Source organism: Mastacembelus armatus, chromosome 7 (genome assembly GCF_900324485.2).
Source record: "Mastacembelus armatus chromosome 7, fMasArm1.2, whole genome shotgun sequence".
Classification (NCBI taxonomy): domain Eukaryota; kingdom Metazoa; phylum Chordata; class Actinopteri; order Synbranchiformes; family Mastacembelidae; genus Mastacembelus; species Mastacembelus armatus.
In genome coordinates, this window is record NC_046639.1 from 12,133,560 (window position 1) to 12,156,298 (window position 22,739).

The 22,739-nt window shown below is 39.1% G+C and overlaps 1 protein-coding gene across 1 annotated transcript in view; it reads right to left on the minus strand.

Annotated features, from left to right (window-relative positions):
• The window catches only part of xkr7b (XK, Kell blood group complex subunit-related family, member 7b), a 364,599-nt gene extending 351,398 nt beyond the window's left edge, over positions 1-13,201 (minus strand). The window contains exon 1 of the mRNA XM_026332846.1: positions 12,600-13,201. Coding sequence (XP_026188631.1) covers positions 12,600-13,201 — 602 coding nt within the window. The remainder of the gene's footprint in view (positions 1-12,599) is intronic.
• Positions 13,202-22,739: the final 9,538 nt, after the last annotated feature.

Sequence of the window (22,739 nt, forward strand, 5' to 3'; positions counted from 1 at the left end):
AAAAACACCCCCATAACATGATGCTCCCACCACCATGTTTCACTGTAGGGATTGAATTGGACAGGTGATGAGCAGTGCCTGGTTTTCTCCACACATACCGCTTAGAATTAACGCCAAAAAGTTCAATCTTGGTCTCATCAGACCAGAGAATCTTATTTCTCATAGTCTGGGAGTCCTTCATGTGTCTTTTGGCAAACTCTATGCAGGCTTTCATGTGTCTTGCACTGAGGAGAGGCTTCCGTCGGGCTGTAGTGATAGTTGACTTTGTGGAACTTTCTCCCATCTCCCTACTGCATCTCTGGAGCTCAGCCACAGTGATCTTTGGGTTCTTCTTTACCTCTCTCACCAAGGCTCTTCTCCCACGATTGCTCAGTTTGGCTGGACGGCCAGGTCTAGGAAGAGTTCTGGTCGTCCCAAACTTTTTGCATTTGAGGATTATGGAGGCCACTGTGCTCTTAGGAACCTTCAGTGCTGCAGAAATTCTTTTGTAACCTTGGCCAGATCTGTGCCTTTCCACAATTCTGTCTCTGAGCTCCTTGGGCAGTTCCTTCGACCTCATGATTCTCATTTGCTTTGACATGCACTGTGAGCTGTAAGGTCTTATATAGACAGGTGTGTTCCTTTCCTAATCAAGTCCAATCAGTTTAATTAAACACAGCTGGACTCCAATGAAGGCGCAGAACCATCTCAAGGAGGATCAGAAGAAATGGACAGCATGTGAGTTAAATATGAGTGTCACTGCAAAGGGTCTGAATATTTATGACCATGTGATATTTCAGTTTTTCTTTTTTAATACATTTGCAAAATTTTCTACATTTCTGTTTTTTTCTGTTAAGATGGGGTGCTGAGTGTACATTAATGAGAAATAAAATGAAGTTTTTTGATTTTGGCAAATGGCTGCAGTGACTCAAAAATTGAAAAATTAAAATGGGTCTGAATACTTTCCGTACCCACTGTAAATGCATATTCTCCTTGGGGCTGAGCACCCCTAAAAGTCTGATCGTAGTATTACCTCTGGATTGCTGAAAGGACTTTATTGCTTTAGGCTATACGATAGACCACATCCATCTAGAAATTGCAGTAAAATGTGATTTGACAGCTGACACTGAGCCCAAGAAATCAGGAATCCAGTCCAAATTGCAGTTCATCTAAGAATGCTTAATTATATTTTTGCAGTTCAGTTATATTTTTTTACAGTTTTCTTTTGGCATTTTTCTGTATTTTACTCAACATGTGATGTATGTGTGTATGTTTGTTCAGGCCTCCGCCACTGAGGATGCAGAGAAGAACATAGCAAGCACAGTGATGGGGATTTGCACTATCTGGAGAGTTGGGGATGAGGCGCCATGGGAAATGGGAATTGTGATAGAGAGAATTAAAGTCCTAAACAACTTATGCAATGTCATCATATTGTTTTGCCTCATTTATGCCCTAGATCTAAACTTCCCAGAGAACGTCAAGTTAAACCTTTGACTTTTTCCATAAGATGGTAATGTATCTGGATGGGCACAAGCTTAATACAAAGATAGCTAAAATCGTTTTTTGCATAAAAGTATTACACGAAGAGAAAACGTATTTTGTCAAGTGTCCTTATCAGATCTTTTTTTTTTTTTTGCCCCATTTTCAAATTCTGCCTAGTCAACAACCAATGATGTATTGTGCAGTTATGGATGTTTTCATTTTTCTGACACTGAAAAAAATGACGACACCACAGTTTAACTTAACTTTTACTTTGGACTGCAAGCTTCCATTTAAGTATAATATAATAACTGTGATACCCAGCCATGGATCACTTTGGGTAATTGCTTCCCTCTGACAAATCAATGGTTGATCAGGGTTTATTACTGGAATTTCAGTGGCTTGGACAAGTCTTTTAATGTCTTGCCTCATCCTAACTCCTTGTGTGTGACTCTACAATCACCACTCCTGGAAGATGTTCATTCAACAGTTTAATGTTACAGAAAGGGCACAGATATTTAGATGCTCAATAATATGTTCATTTATTTACCTTGTGAAAATAGCGTGTAGTGAAACGAAGCGGTCAAAAACTGTGAACAACTTCCCTTCAAGAACACACCAAGTGAGGGAAGGTTCCTAACCTTTATACAAATTTTCCACAGTGACACCTAGTGGTGGTTTAAAATATTATCACTTCTACATGGCTCTTACAGGCAGATTTAATCTGATGCAAAACTGTAAATTACAGGGTGATTCCTTATTATTTTCCTCAGAATTGAGCGTTTCCGTTTTTCCCTCTGCTTGATCTAAAAAGAAATTGTGACCACAATTTGCTTTCTTTCATTTTATTAGAGTTTCTTAAAGCCAGAATGTTGGAATGTTAATTAAAATAGTTTTGTGGTATGTGATTAGTTGTGACTTTTTTTGGTACGCTTTCTCAAGCTGCCATTCGGCTCTAGTGTCAATGATTCCACTGAGATTGAATAGGATGTAAGCACAGTTTAACACACTGAAACTCTCTTTGAATGTGAATGGTCAGAACCAGTTTAAACCCACAGTCACATTTTAAATGACTATGTTATCAGACTCCACCAGGTTTTGTTTCATGTATGACTTGAAGGATCACATGAAAAAGAAGCATACTTTATTACTTACATTATTTCCGGTGAAATACATCTTTTGAGTTTGACAAAACTAAATTTATTTGATTTATGTATTGCAACAATTTCACTGTAACAGGATTTGAAAATGAGATGGACTAATTGTAAATAATTTGCAAGAACATACTTAATTTGTATATCTATATTTTATTGGATGGAAATTCTGCCCAGAATTTGAGTTCATCCAATTAGTTATTTGAGTGTATTAGATCTATAATATAACAAAATTATATAAATATAATTAGCTAATGTGTATCTGTTTCTATAAGATATTACAGGGGAGTGAGGAGAGGCAGGGTCTCCTCTTTTCTGACAAAAAAGCAAATATTAATACTTTCACAATAAAATTCTACAGTTATTTATTGGAAGATATTACATTTTTGTAAAGTATAAGGAATGTTTAAAATAAAGTCCAGATTCTTGTATGAGGTCCCATGAGTCTTCTTCAGCACTATTCCCTTCAAAATAAAAGCCCTGAAATAGCATTTTCTCAACAGAAAAGCCTGAAACAGCAACTCAGTATTAAAACGGTCGTTACCTATTGGAATACAGCTTCAGGCACCAAGTGAGGCCATTTTCAGTATCAGCCATGGTGTCTGCTACCAGGACATGGTGAGACTTTCACAATAAAAGTTTACAGCTATTTACAGGAAGTTAATGCAGAGTTCCAAAGAATAACAAAAAATCAAAATTAAAGTTCAGATCTTAAGTCATGGTTACATGAATCTTCTGCAGCAGGCTGCCTTTTAATATAAAAGAATTTTTATTTCATGGTTTCAAAATAGAAGCTAAGAAATGCTAATATTTGCTCTTTTCCAGCACATTTTTCCCTTCAGCCTTTTTATCACTGCACATCTGTTTATTCTTTATTCATACTACTTCATATTGCTTCATATCTTCCCTTTTTCAGGCATTTTTTCCATCTTCTCTTCTTTCAGAAAACCTTCCTTCAAATATTCCTGGTTTGGCTACACAGGTTTTACCTTCTGTATTTTTCAGCAATATTTATTGGTTTTTAAACTATACACTCTTTCTGTCTATACAGTCTTTCTACAATTTCACTTTGTTGCTGTCTCATTCTTCCATTCTTTTTCTTTAACTCGTCATATTTAATTCCTTTAGTTATTCCATCCTTCACTACAGTGTCTTCTTTTATATTAGTTTAACACTTCTTTCTTTAGCAATTGACAGCCATTTTATTTCTACTTCATCATATTCTCTTTTCACCCTGGCATTCATCCAGCAATTTTGAATAGTTTTTAAGCTAAACAAGTTAAACTTCCATCTCCAGTTTTACATTTCAGCTCCTCTTTCAGCTCTTTAGCATTGCACTTCAGCCTTCAGCTTATTCAGCAATGCATTTCAGCCATTTTCAGCAATGTTCAATAGTTTTTTTAGCTAAACAGGTTAAGCTTCCAACTCGTTTTACATTTCAGCTTCCAGGATTCTTCAGCATTGCATTTCAGCCTTCAGCTTATTCAGCAATGCATTTCAGCCATTTTCAGCAACGTTTAATAGTTTTTAAACTAAACAAGTTAAGCTTCCAGCTCCAGTTTTACATTTCAGCTTCTAGGATTCTTCAGGATTGCATTTAGCCATTAATTTCAACCATTTTCAGCATTGTTGAGCAGCTTCATTCAGCTTTCAGCATTCACACGCATCTTCCGCAGGAAATGCAATTTTCTAGTATGCATTTAAAATTGTGGGACAGACATTCAAGAGGACAAGCAGAGGACAGAACCACCCTAGAGCAGCCCGGCCCATCAACCCTACTTTGTCCATGTGTTCCCCAGGGTTCTACATGTTTGTGTTAAGCTGAAGGAGAAAGGTAAAGAGAATAAGGGTCACCAAAGGAGGCAAAACAAGGCCTCCTCCCAGGATTTGGGTTGTTGGTTCTGAATGTTCAGGAAATTAGAGACTTGCGGTGCTGAGTGCTGCTGATTCATCAAGCATGCTGACATTTGCTACAACATTGTTATTTAAAAAACTGTAACTCCAAATGTATTTTACTTGCAGTTTGTAGGCGACTATAATAAAAAAAAGAAGCAACTAAACCCGACTAATCATAAAATCCAGGCTTTGTTGCTCATTTGTGCAGAGGATGTGTACATAAAATATGAAATGTGACACATTTTTAGCACATTATTAGTACCAATAGGTTTGTAAAATTGAAAATGGATAATTAGAAAACATTTGTTTTCTATATTTTAAGAACAGGGTTAATTAAAAAACACAAAAAAAACCAAGCCAGATTCCAACTTCTGTTGTCTTCTAATATATAAGGTTTTTTGCTGATGCCAATGATGATGATACTATAAGACTACATTTCAGTTTGAAATATCCTAACTTCCACGTAGTTCCCCACACTCTGAGTCTGCATGCTACATCTGGTAATATTATATGACCTGCACTTTTCCTCATCGCAGGCACTTCATGTTTTATTTAGTGGTACAGGATGAAAACCTGAAGAGTTCCAAACTGCTTCAAAGTCCAAAACAAATACCAAAAAAGCAACTCATCACCTTGAAATTGCCACATGTAGCCACACTCTGTCGATTTCTCCTAGGTTAGGTGCATCAGCTAGAGTCAGACCCCTTATCTCAATATTGATGTCATCTCTGACCATTTTCACACTTGCCCCATGGCAAAAGGTATTCTATTCAATTCAATTAAATTCAATTCAATTCAATTCAATTTTATTTGTATAGCACCAAATCACAATACAAATCATCTCAAGGCACTTTACAAAAACTAAAACTAAAAACCCAACAAATCCCTTATGAGCAAGCACTTGGCGACACTGGAGATAAATTCCCTTTAACGGAAGAAAAAACCTCCAGCAGAACCGGGTTCAGTTTGGGTGGCCATCTGCCTCGACAGGTTGGGGTGAGTGGATAGAGGAGAGAGAAAAGAACAGCAACAATATAATATAATATAATATAAATATAATAAAATATATAAATAAATATATAAATACATAAAATATAGTTATAAGTATGAGCCCTGTTTGACCCTTCTTTCTGTGTGGAGTTACTCCAGCTTTTTCACATAATACAAGAATTTATTTGCCATCTTTAATATTTAATTATTTTTTTATGTTTTTTGATATACAGTGTGCAATGTGGTGTATCACTCTTTAAGCTGATGAGAGAAAAGAGGTCCTAGGCTTATAGACATGCAGAGATTAGAAAAGTAAAAGATCTGCTATTTTTTCCTTTACCGACTCGCTTTCAAGTGCTCATCACCCCCCAGCCACCATTTAAAGAGTCACTGAGTGACAGACCTCATAATTAAAATGAAAAGTAAGACCAATAATCATTGAGAGTCACTTCATTTGTGAATGAATGTTAAGGCCACCCCAGCCTAAAGACACACTCGTGGATACACACACATACACACACATATTTGAATGATTCAGCATATTGAGCTACTCTGAGGCTGCTAGTTAGCCACTCAGACCACATGAGATGAGAGACAATTTGGAACTGATTCAATTACTTCTCTCCGAAATTGATTGCTCTGGTCTGGTACAGACAGGAACAAAACGGATTGGCCTAAGAACAGACTGACCACTGAACTCCAGCAGGATTGAAACACACGCTTTGTTATCTCCACCTGCATGTCTGTCATTGTCCATGACTTTGTCTCCCTTATAACCTGTCAGTGTAAGAGAATAAACAGAATATAATCATATATTGCTTTAAATACTTCTGAAAAATAGGAATGTCTGAATATGTAGGCTAAAAAAAAAAAACAAAACATAAAGACATGCAAAAGCCAGCCAAAAATAAAAGCCAATCCTAGTTTACATTGGTACAGGGTACACCCTGGACAGATTGCCAGTCCATTGCAGGGCTGACAGTAACTTCAGAAAATAAAAAATAATTTACACTTTTAGCTATGGTGTTCAGAAACAACAGTGTTTCGTGCCGAATGCTAACTGAGCATGTTAATGTTCACAGTGTCAGTACTAACATAAAGATGCGTTGCACATTTATTTATTATATCATACGGCTAGTATTTACTAAACTGCACTAAACACAATGACTGCCACTAAATGAAAAATAAATTAGTTCTTCCAGAGGATGGCATAAATGTAGGCCTATACCATTTTTTTAGAATCCATCCAGTAACTTCAGCATAGATTACTGCATTACGTTACTGCATTACAAAAAATAAATAAATAAATAAATAGTAATTGCCAGTAATTTATATTATTGACTGCATATTAAACAGATGCACCCATGGGGACTTCACATAAGATAAAGGAAGTAACTGGCCTTGGTTTGCTCAAGCGACCCCCACCCAGAACACATAGAAGACAGTTGGCAATAACAACTCCATATAGGGTAATATCATAAATTCCTTTTGGTGGGGCGCTGCCCAACAGTTTAAACATTGTATAGTTTCCATCTATTGTTTAGATCTCTCTGCCTGCGTATGTGAGTGGATCTCCGGAGACGTCTCTGTACTTTTATAATAAACCGGTGTGCCGATTCCTAACTTTTGCTCCGTCTTCTGTTAACTCTCCATTAATGAACTCGGGTGGAGGTCACAAGGTCTGACTTTTCAACATAGATAATTCATTTGAAGATTTTCCAGAATCTGAGTTTCAAAATTGACAAAGTAGCCCATCAAGAATATGAAAACTATAAAGCAGCTTAGGAACAACCGTATGTGTTATCATGAGGAAGGAATGCACATTCTAGTATCCTGAAAATGCCAGTCCTATTATTGATAAATAATACAAGTAATACAAATACAAATATTATTTCATAATAAAAATACATCTGAATAAGTGACCTATTGTAATCAGTATTTGTGTGAAAATCAAATTCATTTAACCAATATAAGAAAAAATTACTGTGATGACATTTACTTTATGTGTTGCATCACTTCTCTAACTACAATTTTAATCACTGAAATTGATCAACAGTATGATATTTTAAATCTGTTCAATTAGTTGATAGGCTTATCACTATTTTATGACACTAATCTAAGTAATTTTTCATAAAGCACTAAAATCACATCTTTATTGAAACCACATCCTCTCAAAGTACTTTATCTGCTTCATTTTCAATTATAGATTTCCTACAATCCCCAGAATGCCTTTCAACAACCCTTAGATAAAAAAATGTGACCTTGCTGCTTTTCAGCTGTGGATTTTAAATGTAGATTTAAAAAGTGATATCAAGAGCAGAATGAGTGTCTAGAGTGATGAAAAGGTGACTCGACATTGATTCAAATCTCAGCCTGCTACATATGTAGTTGACTTTGGGCTCTGCCTCTTATGTGGCTGGGAATAATGCTCTGTGTATTCCTAAAGATGGATTTTTCCCCACATGGTTGCTGAAGATCAGGAAAATGATATTTGCAGCATCTCACTGTGCTGCTTTAAATATGTTAAAATAAATAAATAAATAAATGTAATCACCAGTGTTTCAGTATTCTGTTTCAGTACTTACACTGAGTTACATAGATTTATCCCGTAATGACAGATGAACGTAAGGTAAAGGCAGAAAGATAAAAGTCAGTGGGAAGGGATTTTGTATCAATCCTGTGATTTGAATGCTAATGGAAAATAGAGGCTCTGTGGATGTTTGCTGGCGCCTTCTAATTTACCAGTGTGGCTTTAATTTGTTAATAAGATTTTTAATCAAAAGTAACTCAAGACCTTAGAACACTTTTACAAATACTGACCATAGGGTCAGTATTCAGCATGAATATTAAAACCTGTTTAGGCAGCAGGATACACAACAGACAGACAAATGGAAGGTGCTGCTCATTTTATCTGAGTGAATAAAGGTTAAATGGATATTAAAGATGCAGCTGATACTTCTGTCCATCAATTTTACTAACACAGTCCATACAGTTTAAATACAGCAGCAGGGTGGAAAAAAGATGAGAGATTCTGGTGATGAATAAATATGTCAGCCAGTCACATTGCTGGTCTCAGCTGAGCCAGTTACAGTAAAGTATCATATCAGCCTGTTGTTGTTAATGGTATTTCCAGCTAATGGTAAAAGAAATAAATTATGAAAACTAATTGCATGAAGCTGTTTATATAATTATATAAATCCAATACATACAGTATGTCATGTTGTAACATCATGTCATACAATGTCCGAGTTGCACTGTAAATCATGTCCAGGAATAAAAAATCAACTGCTGAAAAAACTGTAAAGAAGGAAAAGAAGGTCAATTAAACACAAGCTTAATAAACTGGTTATCCTACATCTTGAGAAGCACATCAACTTATTAACAGCCAGTCTGTAGGTTTATTTGTAACTGCCTGATGTCATTATTTAGGATTTAATCAAGTTAATCATGGTGGAATGTCTTATGTAATGGCGCTGTGCGCTGGCATGGCACATCTCAAATCAGATGTACATTTATCACCATGTGTGCTCTGCTGTGTTCAGAGACTGCAAGGTTTACATGGACTGAAGGAGAAGGGTTTACAGTTTCTATCGCTTACTCTTACAGTTTCTGTTATTTTCCCTCCAGCCACTAGAGGTTCCCAGACTTTCCCCAGGTCCCGATCACCAGGCGCTTCCACCTCATCTTTTTCCACTTCTTCTGTCAGACTCTTGTTCCCTTATTTGATTGTTCATCACTCTTTGCTCAACCCAGAAATTGTTCTGCTCTGCTATCCTGAAGAACTTCCCAATGCTCTTATTTCTGCTCTGAATTCACAAAAACTATTAGGTTAGGTTTAGATCACAATTTGGCTTGAAATCTCCTTCCTTGTCACAGTTATAAAACAGTCATGGATAAAAACTCTAGTTTCTTGTGGGAAAATCTTGTGATTTCTGACCCATCCACCCCAACCTTCCTTTTAATGTGAACATTACCATTCTGTATACTATGTAACCACAGTTTCTTCTTTGCTGGTGTTATATTTACAATATGTACCGCATATAAAGTCGAGTCATATTTACAAGACAAGCTCTTACCTTGTGGTGTGCTTTGGGCATGTCCAGTGAGGGGCATTTTTTCCGAAAGGCCTAAGGAAGTCAGGCTTAACCATTTTTCAGATTGTACTGTATTTGTCACTTTAAGGAAAACACTATCAGTTTTGACTATTCTTCTGTCCTGTTGCTGGCAGTCATGTCTTCCCCATTTCTAACTGAGTAGTTTACAATGAGTGAAACAGCAGCCTATTAAATGTTATGTATAGAAAAACATACTGAATGAAGAGCTTTGCATAAATGATGCTATATTGTATATTCAGACCCTATGTGTAAAACATAACCTTTGATTTAGAAAAATCCTAGATGCGCCCCTGCACCATTGCTACATTAAAGATGCTGGAACTAGCATCAGTTGTAGGCATCTCCCCAAATGCCAGTCAAGTTAGCTTTTTTCTCTCAGCTATTCTTTCTCTCTATAGCATCTTCTCACACTGGCTAAGCCAAACTGCTACAAAAGGACAAACAACAAAAGGATGACAAAATCTGTCAGGTGATTGACAGGATACATTGGCTGAAAGATTTCCAGCTTAGAGAAGACAAAATATGACGTAAGTTTCACACTTCAAGATTGGGTTTTGCAGAACAAAGCAATTAAGAAATCAAGACTTTTTTGTTTTCCTACTCACATTTATTTGAAGATCAGACCCAAACCCACGTGACAGTGAAAAAAACTGGGACTTCTCAGCTGAAGGTGAAACTTATTTCATGTACTGAATAAATCTCAGTTTATCAAATTTAAAACTGAAGATGGAATCAAAGCTGACTCATACTGAGCACTGTCCAATTCTATCACGTTAACGCCAACTCATTCTCATTCTCCAGCTCCCAATATCTTACTGTTCATTAATGCAGTTCGTTATTGAGTCTGCATGCAATTATACTTGTGAATTATACTTGTGAATTCCCACATGCTCTGTTTCAAAATGAGCTGACTTTTCTGTGATTTCCTGTCTTCTTCTAGTTCAACAGAGAGGTCAGAAGTCACCTTAAGTCCTAGGTGTCTTGCTCAAACACACTTCTTCATCAGGACAGTGTTCAGTGAAACGCTGAGCCCCTTAGCAAGGCAAATTTAGTGCTACAGTGTCTGAACTTGACCTTTAATATCCCCATTGAAGAAGTTTCCAAAAGCAAGTCAAGTTCAAAGGTGCAAAACCTTGTTATTTTTTCTTAAAAAGTTGAAATAACATAGAAACACACTAGTACTCCAACTTCTTTCTGCATTTACACAAGAAAAAGCTGGGATTAAAAGTGCTTCCAGCCCAAACTAATAGTCTTATGGATGCTGGAAAATATTATATATTCATATTCAATAAAAAAGTCTTTTCATTCACATCACATCACATTTAAGACATCTTTTGGTTGGTCACTACAGAACATGAATTTAAGAATATTTTCTGAGTGTCTGAGATTGTTTTAAATGCTTTTCTCTGTTACTACAGATTGTTACGGTATTTTCAATGCATCTACATTACTCCTGCATTACTCAAGCCTGGTCTGGGTCTTGAGTCTGTCAATACATTTTTTTTCTCTGGTCCAGACTTGTTTGGCACTCATGTTTTCACTCACCCTTCAGTCTGTACGCTTACAGACATTTCACTTGCAGTCTTTGGCACTGACCAAGGTCATGTTGGCTTTTTTTACTTCCCTTTTTGTTTTTGGTTGTTTCACAACCAGCACCACTGCCAGTTCTAACAGCAGCTTTACCAAAATTCAGCATTACAGGTCACATAATATTTATATTTTATGGTACATCACTGTCATGTAACATATCATAATTTTATGAGTAGCTTGGAAAAAATACTGCTTGTAAATGTACCAATTTTCAATTCATTTAGGTTAGGATCCTAGGGGTCCTTAAAAGGTCACCAGATACATCTGAGCGGGTTGTTTGATGATTACGGTTTGGAAAGAAGAAATAAAACGAAGTTCTGCTGAACAAATATGTCTTTATTTGTTATTTATTTATTTATATTTTAATTCTCCCTAACCTTTGTTATTTTTGTGAAATATATGCATATCTTTTACCTGTGCGGGTCTTGATACAGTTGTTCAACTATCTGAGAAATTGAAAGGAAAAATCTCTTTGGTGGAATTGTTAACAACTCAGAGATACAGTATCTGAAATGTAGTAAGGAGCCCCATGACACCATTTTATTGTAACTGGTCACAAGCCAAAAAGATTACTGGTTTAATCTTTACCAATGTGTTGGTTTTTATAAGCCTATTCTGCTTTTATGTAAAATCTTAATGTGAAGTAATCACTAACTGATGAATAAATGTGCTGGAGTAAAATGTACAATATTTCTCACAGAATTATAGTGGACTATAGTATAGTATAACATTGAAATAATAAATGCACCACAAGTACATTTTATTTCCAACTGTGGACATTTAAATATGCCATGTTAATTTGCAAATGAAGTTTAACTGGATGTGTTGTGGGTGGAATCACTAAAATGACAATCAGCCAGAGGAGAGGGGCAGCGGGGTCAGAAACACTGAGCTTCAACATGATCCCTGCCAACACATCAGCACCGTGACGGGGGGGGCACAGGCATCAAGGAAAGAAACTGCATCAGAGCTCAGGCGACTGTATGCAGCCATACAGATTCTGTCACAATCAGGACAAGACAGAACACAACGTCGAGTGGCTAAGTTCCTGTTCCAACTGTTGTTGTGTGAGAGGAATGCTACAAATTCAGTTTCCACACAAAAGCATCTCACTCTTCTTTTGTACATTTTTGTCACCAGTCAATGTGAAGGAGTGGTAGTCTACGATTTCAGGGGACAAGCGTACACACACGCACATGAACGGACATGGATGGATGCACACGCAGACCCACGTAGTGAGCACGTACACACATGCACACAGATCTCAAAAGCAGGATATCATTGTGAATGCAGTTCACACACACGTGCACACACACATATTAAACATATACTAGTACAAATGCACAATTGTCCACGACCCCCCCCCCCCTTGTTCCACACACCACAGCAAACCTACCTCCACACTTGCCCCAGCTGCAGAACGTGAAGCACGGTTTGAAAGACCCACATGCAGACTGTACAGCACCTCCGGGGGGCCACGATTGCCGTCGCAGGTGGGGCTGAGGACGTGTAAACCGGGGTTGCATTCGCGGCGTTCATTGTCGCCGCACTCGCTCCTCGCTGATCGCTGTCCTTGGTGCTTAAAATGTTGTCTCCCGTAGCGGCTGCTCCGCCTGACGCTCCTGCAGCTGCCGCGCCGGTCCCGCTACCGCTCGCTGCTCCGTCCCCGCCGTTCACATCCGAGTAGTCATACATGAACCACCTGAAACTTAATACCTGGACGACGGCGGAGGGAACCACGACGAACACAAGCGTCAAACCGAACCACCAGTAGTCGCCTCTCAGGTAGTAATCGGCGGCCAGCCACAGGTCGGTCGCGCCGTCGGAGAAAAAAACGAGTAGGGCGCAGAGCACCCAGCAGCAGTCCAGCAGGGTGTAGGGTTTCCCGCCGGTCGCGGTGCAGCGGGGCCGGGCGGCGGGGTTCCCCGGCTCCGAGAGGCTCCTGGGCGTGTTGTCATCTTCCACAGACACCGCTGCTCCATCCGACTTAGCGGCCATGTTGGTTAGGATAGGAGAGAAAGACAGAGAAAGAGGTGGGGAAACGGGAGAGAGATAGGGAGGGGGCTTGGTGTGTGCAAGAGAGAGAGAGTGAGAGAGATTACATCATAACTAGCCTCATCATCAGCCAATTAATTGTGAGGCATCATTACTAACAGCGCTTTTAGCACCCTGACACCAGCGCGACGTGCACCCTGCAGCAGGGTGGGATGAAATCATGGCAAGACATTTGGTAAGCTCATGCAAAGGTGGTTTAAGATGTGGTGCTGATTGTCAGGTTTGCATCTGTCCACTTGTCTGTGTGCTGGTCCTGCACAATGAAGCTCCCTCCATAACAATAAATGTTACAAACTGCATTGACTGAAAATCCTGACCCTGACAGATTATAATATAATGTATTATAGCTCACAGTGTTTATCAAGTCAAATTTATCCAGAGAAAGGGTTTCCTGATGTTCTGTCCTGCTTCACATGTAGACAGATGTCTACATTCAGAGGATCTCTTCATTAAAACTACAGTCCACTGTCTCACTGGAAGAGAAAGTTAAATAGCTAATACCACTGTTCTGCTGTGTTTGGTTTTTCCAGTTCTGAATACATTTAACACAGATATGAAGCAGATATGAAGCGCTTTCATCTACACATTGATGAATGTATGGAATAAAGGACACAGAAAGAGATAATAACCATGAAGCTAATAACCATGTGATTCTGTTTGTGCTAAGACTCTATTAATGTCCAGGTGAATTTAATATTTAGTGCTTCTTAATGACCTGACATTAATTTCAAAGTAGATAACATTATAACCCACAATATTTCAAAAGTGCTAAAAAACAATTATGTCTTATTTCACTGTAAAGTGCCCTAGAGGATTTGGTTTATCAGTAATTTCATTACGGGCACCATTTATGTTACAGTCCAGAGCTTTGAGATTGCTGATGGAGAAGTACAGAGAAGGCCAGATGGAGCTGCATTGTGTCTTTGTAGATTTGGAAAATGCGTATGACAGGGTGCCGAGAGAGGAGCTGTGGTTTTGTTCGAGTGGTGCAGGACATGTATGAGAGCTGTAAGACAGTGGTGAGGTGTGCTGTAGGGGTGACAGAGGAGTTCAAGGTGGAGGTGGGACTGCACCAAGGATCGACTTTGAGCCCCTTCTTGTTTGCTGTGGTGATGGACAGGCTGACAGATGAGGTTAGACAGGAATCTCCGTGGACCATGATGTTTGCAGATGACATTGTCATCTGTAGTGAGAGCAGAGAGCAGGTGGAGGAAAATCTAGAGAGGTGGAGGTTTGCTCTGGAAAGGAGAGGAATGAAGGTTAGCCGCAGTAAAACAGAGTACATGTGTGTAAATGTAGACTCAAGTAGAATGGTGAGGTTACAGGGAGTAGAGGTGAAGAAGGTGGAGGATTTTAAGTACCTAGGGTCAACAGTCCAGAGCAACGGAGAGTGTGGAAAAGAAGTGAAGAGACGCGTGCAAGCAGGTTGGAACGGGTGGAGGACAGTGTCAGGTGTGATGTGTGACAAAAGAGTGTTAGCAAGAATGAAAGGAAAGGTGTACAAGACAGTGGTGAGACCAGCAATGTTGTATGGTTTAGAGACAGTGGCATGGAGGAAAATACAGGAGGCAGAACTGGAGGTAGCAGAGCTGAAGATGTTGAGGTTCTCTTTGGGAGTGACGAGGATGGATAGGATCAGGAATGAGTACATCAGAGGGACAGCTCATGTTAGATGTTTTGGAGAAAAAGCCAGGGAAGCCAGACTGAGATGGTTTGGACATGTTCAGTGACCGTGAATACATTAGTAAAAGGATGCTGAGGTTAGAGCTGCCAGGAAGGAGGCCTAGAGGACGACCAAAGAGGAGGTTCTTGGATGTAGTGAAGGAGGACATAAGGATAGTTGGTGTGGGTGTGGAGGATACAGAGGATAGGGTTAAGTGGAGGCAGATGATTCACTGTGGCAACCCCTGAAGGGAGCAGCCGAAAGGAAAAGCAGATAAGTTACAGTCCAGATGACCTAAAATTTATGCAGGAGAAGATTCTCACCAATTGAGTGAAAAGATTTATGTGCAGAGATGACCATTCTTTTCAAAATTTAAGTGTCATAGTACAGAAAAAGTGATACTACTGCGTGATAATGAAGTAATAATGCACTACTACAGCGTGAAACCTATTTTCACATCTCTGGCTAATAAGGACTTAAATTGGTTTAATGTACCAACTTGTAAAACATTTAAGATTCTTAATAGAGAGTTTATCTTATGCTATACTTAACCTATGTTTTCATTCTATTGTTCCACATTCATGATGCATATAGTCATGGATTTATGTACCATTTATGGATTCATTGTACATTATCATAAACCATTATTTTTTGTTTATGATGACTTTAAATTGTGTTTGCAGAATTTCCCTGCTGATTAATAATTTTGTTTTTGGTGGTCAAACCTAAGGGGTTATATGTTGAGGATTTCACCCAATTATTGCGGGAAACTACTTAATAAGCTGAATAAGCTGACTGACACTGATGAAATGTTAAAAGGACTCAAAATTAAACTGAATGACTGCTTTACAATAAAGAAGGAACCATCGAAACATCTGTGCATTTACCCCCTTTGCCAATGTATGGATTCCAGTCATTTCCCATCTTTGCTTTTCATCTATTCCACATCAGCGGGCAGTCTTGTTTGGATTGTGTTTCAGTTTCTGACCCATGCATGTGCCTGACATTGCCTCCTGTTTTATCCTGTCTGATTTTGCCTGTCTGTACTCTGACTAAATCTGTTTTTGCTTAAATTAAAGCAATCACTGCATCAACCTGTCTGTCTTGCCTTGGTTTGCATAAAGGAATGACTTTTTTTATCCTTTTGTATTTCCTGTAAAAGTGGGCATACCGAGTCTATAGCTAGTGCTAACTTTGTTGTTTGCTGTTGTAGAGCTTCAGGGAAACAAGAATTCATATGTTTTTACAAAAACATGACAGTATGTGACAATGTGAACTATCCTTCCATTGTCACAGGGGTTTGCTGGAACTGGACAAGAGGGTTACCAGTCAATTACCATGGTGGACATATACAGTGGGTACGGAAAGTATTCAGACCCCTTTAAATTTTTCACTCTTTGTGTCATTGCAGCCATTTGCCAAAATCAAAAAAGTTCATTTTATTTCTCATTAATGTACACTCAGCACCCCATCTTGACAGAAAAAAACAGAAATGTAGAAATTTTTGCAAATTTATTAAAAAAGAAAAACTGAAATATCACATGGTCATAAGTATTCAGACCCTGTGCTCAGTATTGAGTAGAAGCACCCTTTTGAGCTAGTACAGCCATGAGTCTTCTTGGGAATGATGCAACAAGTTTTTCACTCCTGGATTTGGGGATCCTCTGCCATTCTTCCTTGCAGATCCTCTCCAGTTTTGTCAGGTTGAATGGTGAACGTTGGTGGACAGCCATTTTCAGGTCTCTCCAGAGATGCTCAATTGGGTTTAGGTCAGGGCTCTGGCTGGGCCAGTCAAGAACAGTCACAGAGTTGTTCCGAAGCCACTCCTTTGTTATTTTAGCTGTGTGCTTAGGGTCATTGTCCTGTTGAAAGGTGAACCTTCAGCCCAGCCTGAGGTCCTGAGCACTCTGGAAGAGGTTTTCTTCCAGGATATCTCTGTACTTGGCCGCATTCATCTTTCCTTCACTTGCAACCAGTCGTCCTGTCCCTGCAGCTGAAAAACACCCCCACAACATGATGCTCCCACCACCATGTTTCACTGTAGGGATTGAACTGGGCAGGTGATGAGCAGTGCCTGGTTTTCTCCACACATACCGCTTAGAATTAACGCCAAAAAGTTCAATCTTGGTCTCATCAGACCAGAGAATCTTATTTCTCATAGTCTGGGAGTCCTTCATGTGTTTTTTGGCAAACTCTATACAGGCTTTCATGTGTCTTGCACTGAGGAGAGGCTTCGGTCGGGCCACTCTGCCATAAAGCCCCGACTGGTGGAGGGCTGCAGTGATAGTTGACTTTGTGGAACTTTCTCCCATCTTCCTACTGCATCTCTGGAGCTCAGCCACAGTGATCTTTGGGTTCTTCTTTACCTCTCTCACCAAGGCTCTTCTGCCACGATTGCACAGTGTGGCTAGGCGGCCAGGTCTAGGAAGAGTTCTGGTCATCCCAAACCTTTCCATTTGAGGATTATGGAGGCCACTGTGCTCTTAGGAACCTTGAGTGCTGCAGAAATTCTTTTGTAACCTTGCCCAGATCTGTGCTTTGCCACAATTCTGTCTCTGAGCTCCTTGAGCAGTTCCTTCGACCTCATGATTCTCATTTGCTCTGACATGCACTGTGAGCTGTAAGGTCTTATATAGACAGGTGTGTGCCTTTCCTAATCAAGTCCAATCAGTTTAATTAAACACAGCTGGACTCCAATGAAGGAGCAGAACCATCTCAAGGAGGATCAGAAGAAATGGACAGCATGTGAGTTAAATATGAGTGTCACTGCAAAGGGTCTGAATACTTATGACCATGTGATATTTCAGTTTTTCTTTTTTAATAAATTTGCAAAAATTTCTACATTTCTGTTTTTTTCTGTCAAGATGGGGTGCTGAGTGTACATTAATGAGAAATAAAATGAACTTTTTTGATTTTGGCAAATGGCTGCAATGACACAAAGAGTGAAAAATTTAAAGGGGTCTGAATACTTTCCGTACCCACTGTAGACAGAGCAGGAGTACATGCTGTCCAAGCTAAACACAGAAAGACCCCGGGTCAATCAAGGTTTGAACCAAGAACATTTTTGCTATGAAGTAAAAGTACAAACCACTGTACATAATTTGAACTAAATAAAGGGAAACAAATTCTCTTTTAGTGCACTGAAATAATGATGAGCATAATGAGCATAGGGCAGTACACTACTTCCTCATAAGCTCAATAGGCCATTACCATGTGCCTGACCTTTGTTCATTAATAAACTTGGAACAATCTAGGATTGCCACAAAATACATCACTAACAGTGTAATAAAAGTCCCTCAATATTTACCATCTTTCTTATTCTGTGGGCCTCTGTATCAAATCCAGCAACTCTTACTGAAGACATACAGCTCAGTATAGTTTCATTCTTAAGAGGCTCAATAATTTTCCAAACCAATTGGGCAATATTGTATTATTCAAACAGGTGGAGATAGTGTATTTGGTCAGAGCTATTTTTAATAGTGGATTAATATGCATTTGGTGCATCAGGGAGCATTTCTAGTAGATATATTAAGTCCATACATATCTGTATATTTCATGTGTTCATGGTAACCCAGCGACCCACTGCAACTATGTGTCTCATTAACGTGCTTTTGGACAACCATAAAGTTCAATGACACAGAGGAACAAGATATATCAGCCTTTTGGATATACAGACAATAGTTAGTTGGAAACATTCATTGTATGTTTGGGTTTTTCATGGGACTATACCAGAACATCACACCTATTCATATTGCCATTAAACATTGCTTTTATTGTTTTCATTTATTCTGTATTTTGCCTGTCATTTTGAATCACACAAACCTGTATGAAAGGTTCTATACAAATAAAGCTTTGATTGACTGAAAGACCACAAGATGCATTCTTTGATTTCTTGAATGGGGGAATAAATTACTCAATATTTTTATCTCATTCTCTATTGTTCCCAGACCAGCAGCTCTCTAACCTCACATACTGCTCCTGTTTGAGGATGGGAGCCTTTAACATGCATTTGTCTGATTGTAACGAGGCAGTGATACATAAAGCTGACAAGACACAGAGCAACTGGCTTGTTTAGAGCACTGACCATACTAATTGAAAAGATCCCATAAACTCTGAGAAGAATAGGCAATAAAACTCTGGAGAATTATGGCTTTGTGTCTCACTGGCCTCAATAAACTAATCAGCTGCCTAGTGTTTCCACATCAGGGCTGAGCTGGGCTTATCAGAGCCAGCTTCAGTCCAAAATGTCTGTAAAACAAGATATAAAGCTCACTTTGTCTATCTGAATCTATTGCTGTACTCACATTATCATGGCTATTTTGGGTCCTGGCCTTGTTTGGTCCTGATGTGGAGACTAACATGGCTGCATGAAGATTGCTGATAGCTCCTGATATGAAGTCATGAGGGCATATTACATATTTTTAACTATACATTTTGAAATTCAACCCTTAAATAATTTTTTTGTGATATTTCATGATGGCTAGACAAGATTTTTCAGGTGACACGATTTAAAGAAGAATGGAAGGAGACTTTAGAAGTCAGGAAAGATCCCATTCTAAGTTTAAGAGCTATATTGGTTGAAAAGCTGATATTTTCCAAAAAACTTCAGTTACTTCAACTCCATTTTAATGCAGGGAGCTTGACACTGGGCACCAGACCCCAATAAATCCCGTACATCCATGTTTTGAAAAAATGTAATGGTCTAAACAATAGACTAAACATTTCTTAAATAAAGTATTACTACTGGCTCAGTTCTGGAAATGTTTTCGTTTTTGGTTCACAGCATATATCACAGCCACACAGATTTGTCTGGATATTTTATGGATAAATGATGCCCATTACAATTCTGAGACCAAGGGGAGCTAATTAGAGCTCCCAGATCATCACAGCTCACACTCTGACACACTTTAGAAAATTAGAGCTGGGTTTCTGAAATTAAACTTGGCTAAACTGAAAAGTGGTGTTAGAAATGAAACTTTCTAACACCACTATAAAATGAAAAGTTTTAGACAAAGTGTTCCATGACGCTCAAACAACCACGAAGTAAAATCTGCAAGTTTGTAGTTGTTTACCCTCATGTAATGAAGAGAGTTCAATAAAAACAATAAATAGTTAAACAACCCAGAAAAGGTACAAGTGAAAAACTCACTACCAAAGTAAAGTAGGTACAGTAAAATAGAGACACTTTTGTTGTATAGCCATTGTGCAGCCGATGTAGACAACTGCATTGACTCCTGTGGGACATGTCTGTATGGAGCCAGTGAGCCAGTGACAGTTAAATTTTGGCACTGAAAACTAACACTTCGGAACTGAAAAATAAAACATTGGCATTGAAGCATTAATGCTAAGAAAAACTTTAGCTTTGAAAAAAGTATTAATACTGAAAAAAATTACAATCTTGTCAATTTTTATTGACAAGTTTTTTTTCAGTGACAAACTTCTGAATTTCATCTGATGTCAGTGTTCTTCAACAGCAAAGAGCCATCTAGATTGCCCAGCCATGTGGCCCCAAAGACAGGGTTATCAGGTCACAGTGTCATAAATCTTCAAGGCAACATGACACTGTCATGTTCCAACTCTGCCTATCCTAAACCTGGTTGCATAATATATCCTATGTTGCACTGCTGAGACTGACCACATTCCCCCCTTTGACACAAAGTGTCACCACAACTGATTGGCCAGGGAGCGACGTCAGTAGAGGAGTCATGAGAGCGACATTCGACCGCATCCGACAAGCATCCGTTTTTCCTTTTTTATAGTCTTCAGTGAGGCAAATGACTAACACTACTTGCAAAACAACATTGTAGTTCTAAGAGTAGGTGCGGATGTGCTATGACAACTTGGCCACATTGAGGTGGTACTCAACTGTAATGGAAAATGACTAAAACCAATTTGAGTTGAGTACAATAGAGCCGAGTAGTGCTAAAACTGTAGAATGGAAAAGGGGCATTAGAGCCTACCTTAGAGCACTTAAATAAAAAGGAAAGAGAAACTAACCTCATACACTTAAAATGGTAGTATTGAATAAACATTGCCACTAGGAAAGCTCGCTAATAGCAGCACATTAACCTGGTAAGATTCAGGCCTGCTTTATTCCCCCACCATTTTGCTCAAAAACAAAAAAAGCTGACTGCACACAAACCTATTATTTGCTAGAAAATATTACTATCTCTATTGCTGTCGGACAGCCCGCTCAGCAGCAGAAAAACTGGAAAGCTAAAGTAGTATTGACCTGCCTCATGACATATTAGTAGGACTATGCTAGTAGCAAACTAACTGGAAAGCCACAAACGTGGCTGGCTCACAGAGCACAGAAGTAAGTAAATACCAGTTTAGACATCCTGCTCAGCAACAGAACAAACTAACCTAGAAGCAAAAACTAGACTCAGGCCTGTATTATGCACCAAACATTACCAGCCTCAAACATTGCTAGCCAAACACCACACATTTGCTAGAACTAAAATTTACCAAACATTGATAGAAGTAAGGCTGCTGCTGGATAGTGTTGAAAAGAGATCAACTCACACACGCAGGCTATAGGTGGAAACTATACCCTGTATATAGCTGGTGACCACCATACCAGTACTTTTCCACCAAAAGGAATTTAGTCTATTACCATATACAGTGGGAACGGAAAGTATTCAGACCCCTTTAAATTTTTCACTCTTCGTGTCATTGCAGCCATTTGCCAAAATCAAAAAAGTTCATTTTATTTCTCATTAATGTACACTCAGCACCCCATCTTGACAGAAAAAAACAGAAATGTAGAAATTTTTGCAAATTTATTAAAAAAGAAAAACTGAAATATCACATGGTCATAAGTATTCAGACCCTTTGCAGTGACACTCATATTTAACTCACATGCTGTCCATTTTTTCTGATCCTCCTTGAGATGGTTCTGCTCCTTCATTGGAGTCCAGCTGTGTTTAATTAAACTGATTGGACTTGATTAGGAAAGGAACACACCTGTCTATATAAGACCTTACAGCTCACAGTGCATGTCAGAGCAAATGAGAATCATGAGGTCGAAGGAACTGCCCAAGGAGCTCAGAGACAGAATTGTGGCAAGGCTCAGATCTGGCCAAGGTTACAAAAGAATTTCTGCAGCACTCAAGGTTCCTAAGAGCACAGTGGCCTCCATAATCCTCAAATGGAAAAAGTTTGGGACGACCAGAACTCTTCCTAGACCTGGCCGTCCAGCCAAACTGAGCAATTGTGGGAGAAGAGCCTTGGTGAGAGGTAAAGAAGAACCCAAAGATCACTGTGGCTGAGCTCCAGAGATGCAGTAGGGAGATGGGAGAAAGTTCCACAAAGTCAACTATCACTGCAGCCCTCCACCAGTCGGGGCTTTATGGCAGAGTGGCCCGACCGAAGCCTCTCCTCAGTGCAAGACACATGAAAGCCCGCATAGAGTTTGCCAAAAAACACATGAAGGACTCCCAGACTATGAGAAATAAGATTCTCTGGTCTGATGAGACCAAGATTGAACTTTTTGGCGTTAATTCTAAGCGGTATGTGTGGAGAAAACCAGGCACTGCTCATCACCTGCCCAATACAATCCCTACAGTGAAACATGGTGGTGGGAGCATCATGATGTGGGCGTGTTTTTCAGCTGCAGGGACAGGACGACTGGTTGCAAGTGAAGGAAAGATGAATGCGGCCAAGTACAGAGATATCCTGGAAGAAAACCTCTTCCAGAGTGCTCAGGACCTCAGACTGGGCCGAAGGTTCACCTTTCAACAGGACAATGACCCTAAGCACACAGCTAAAATAACAAAGGAGTGGCTTCGGAACAACTCTGTGACCGTTCTTGACTGG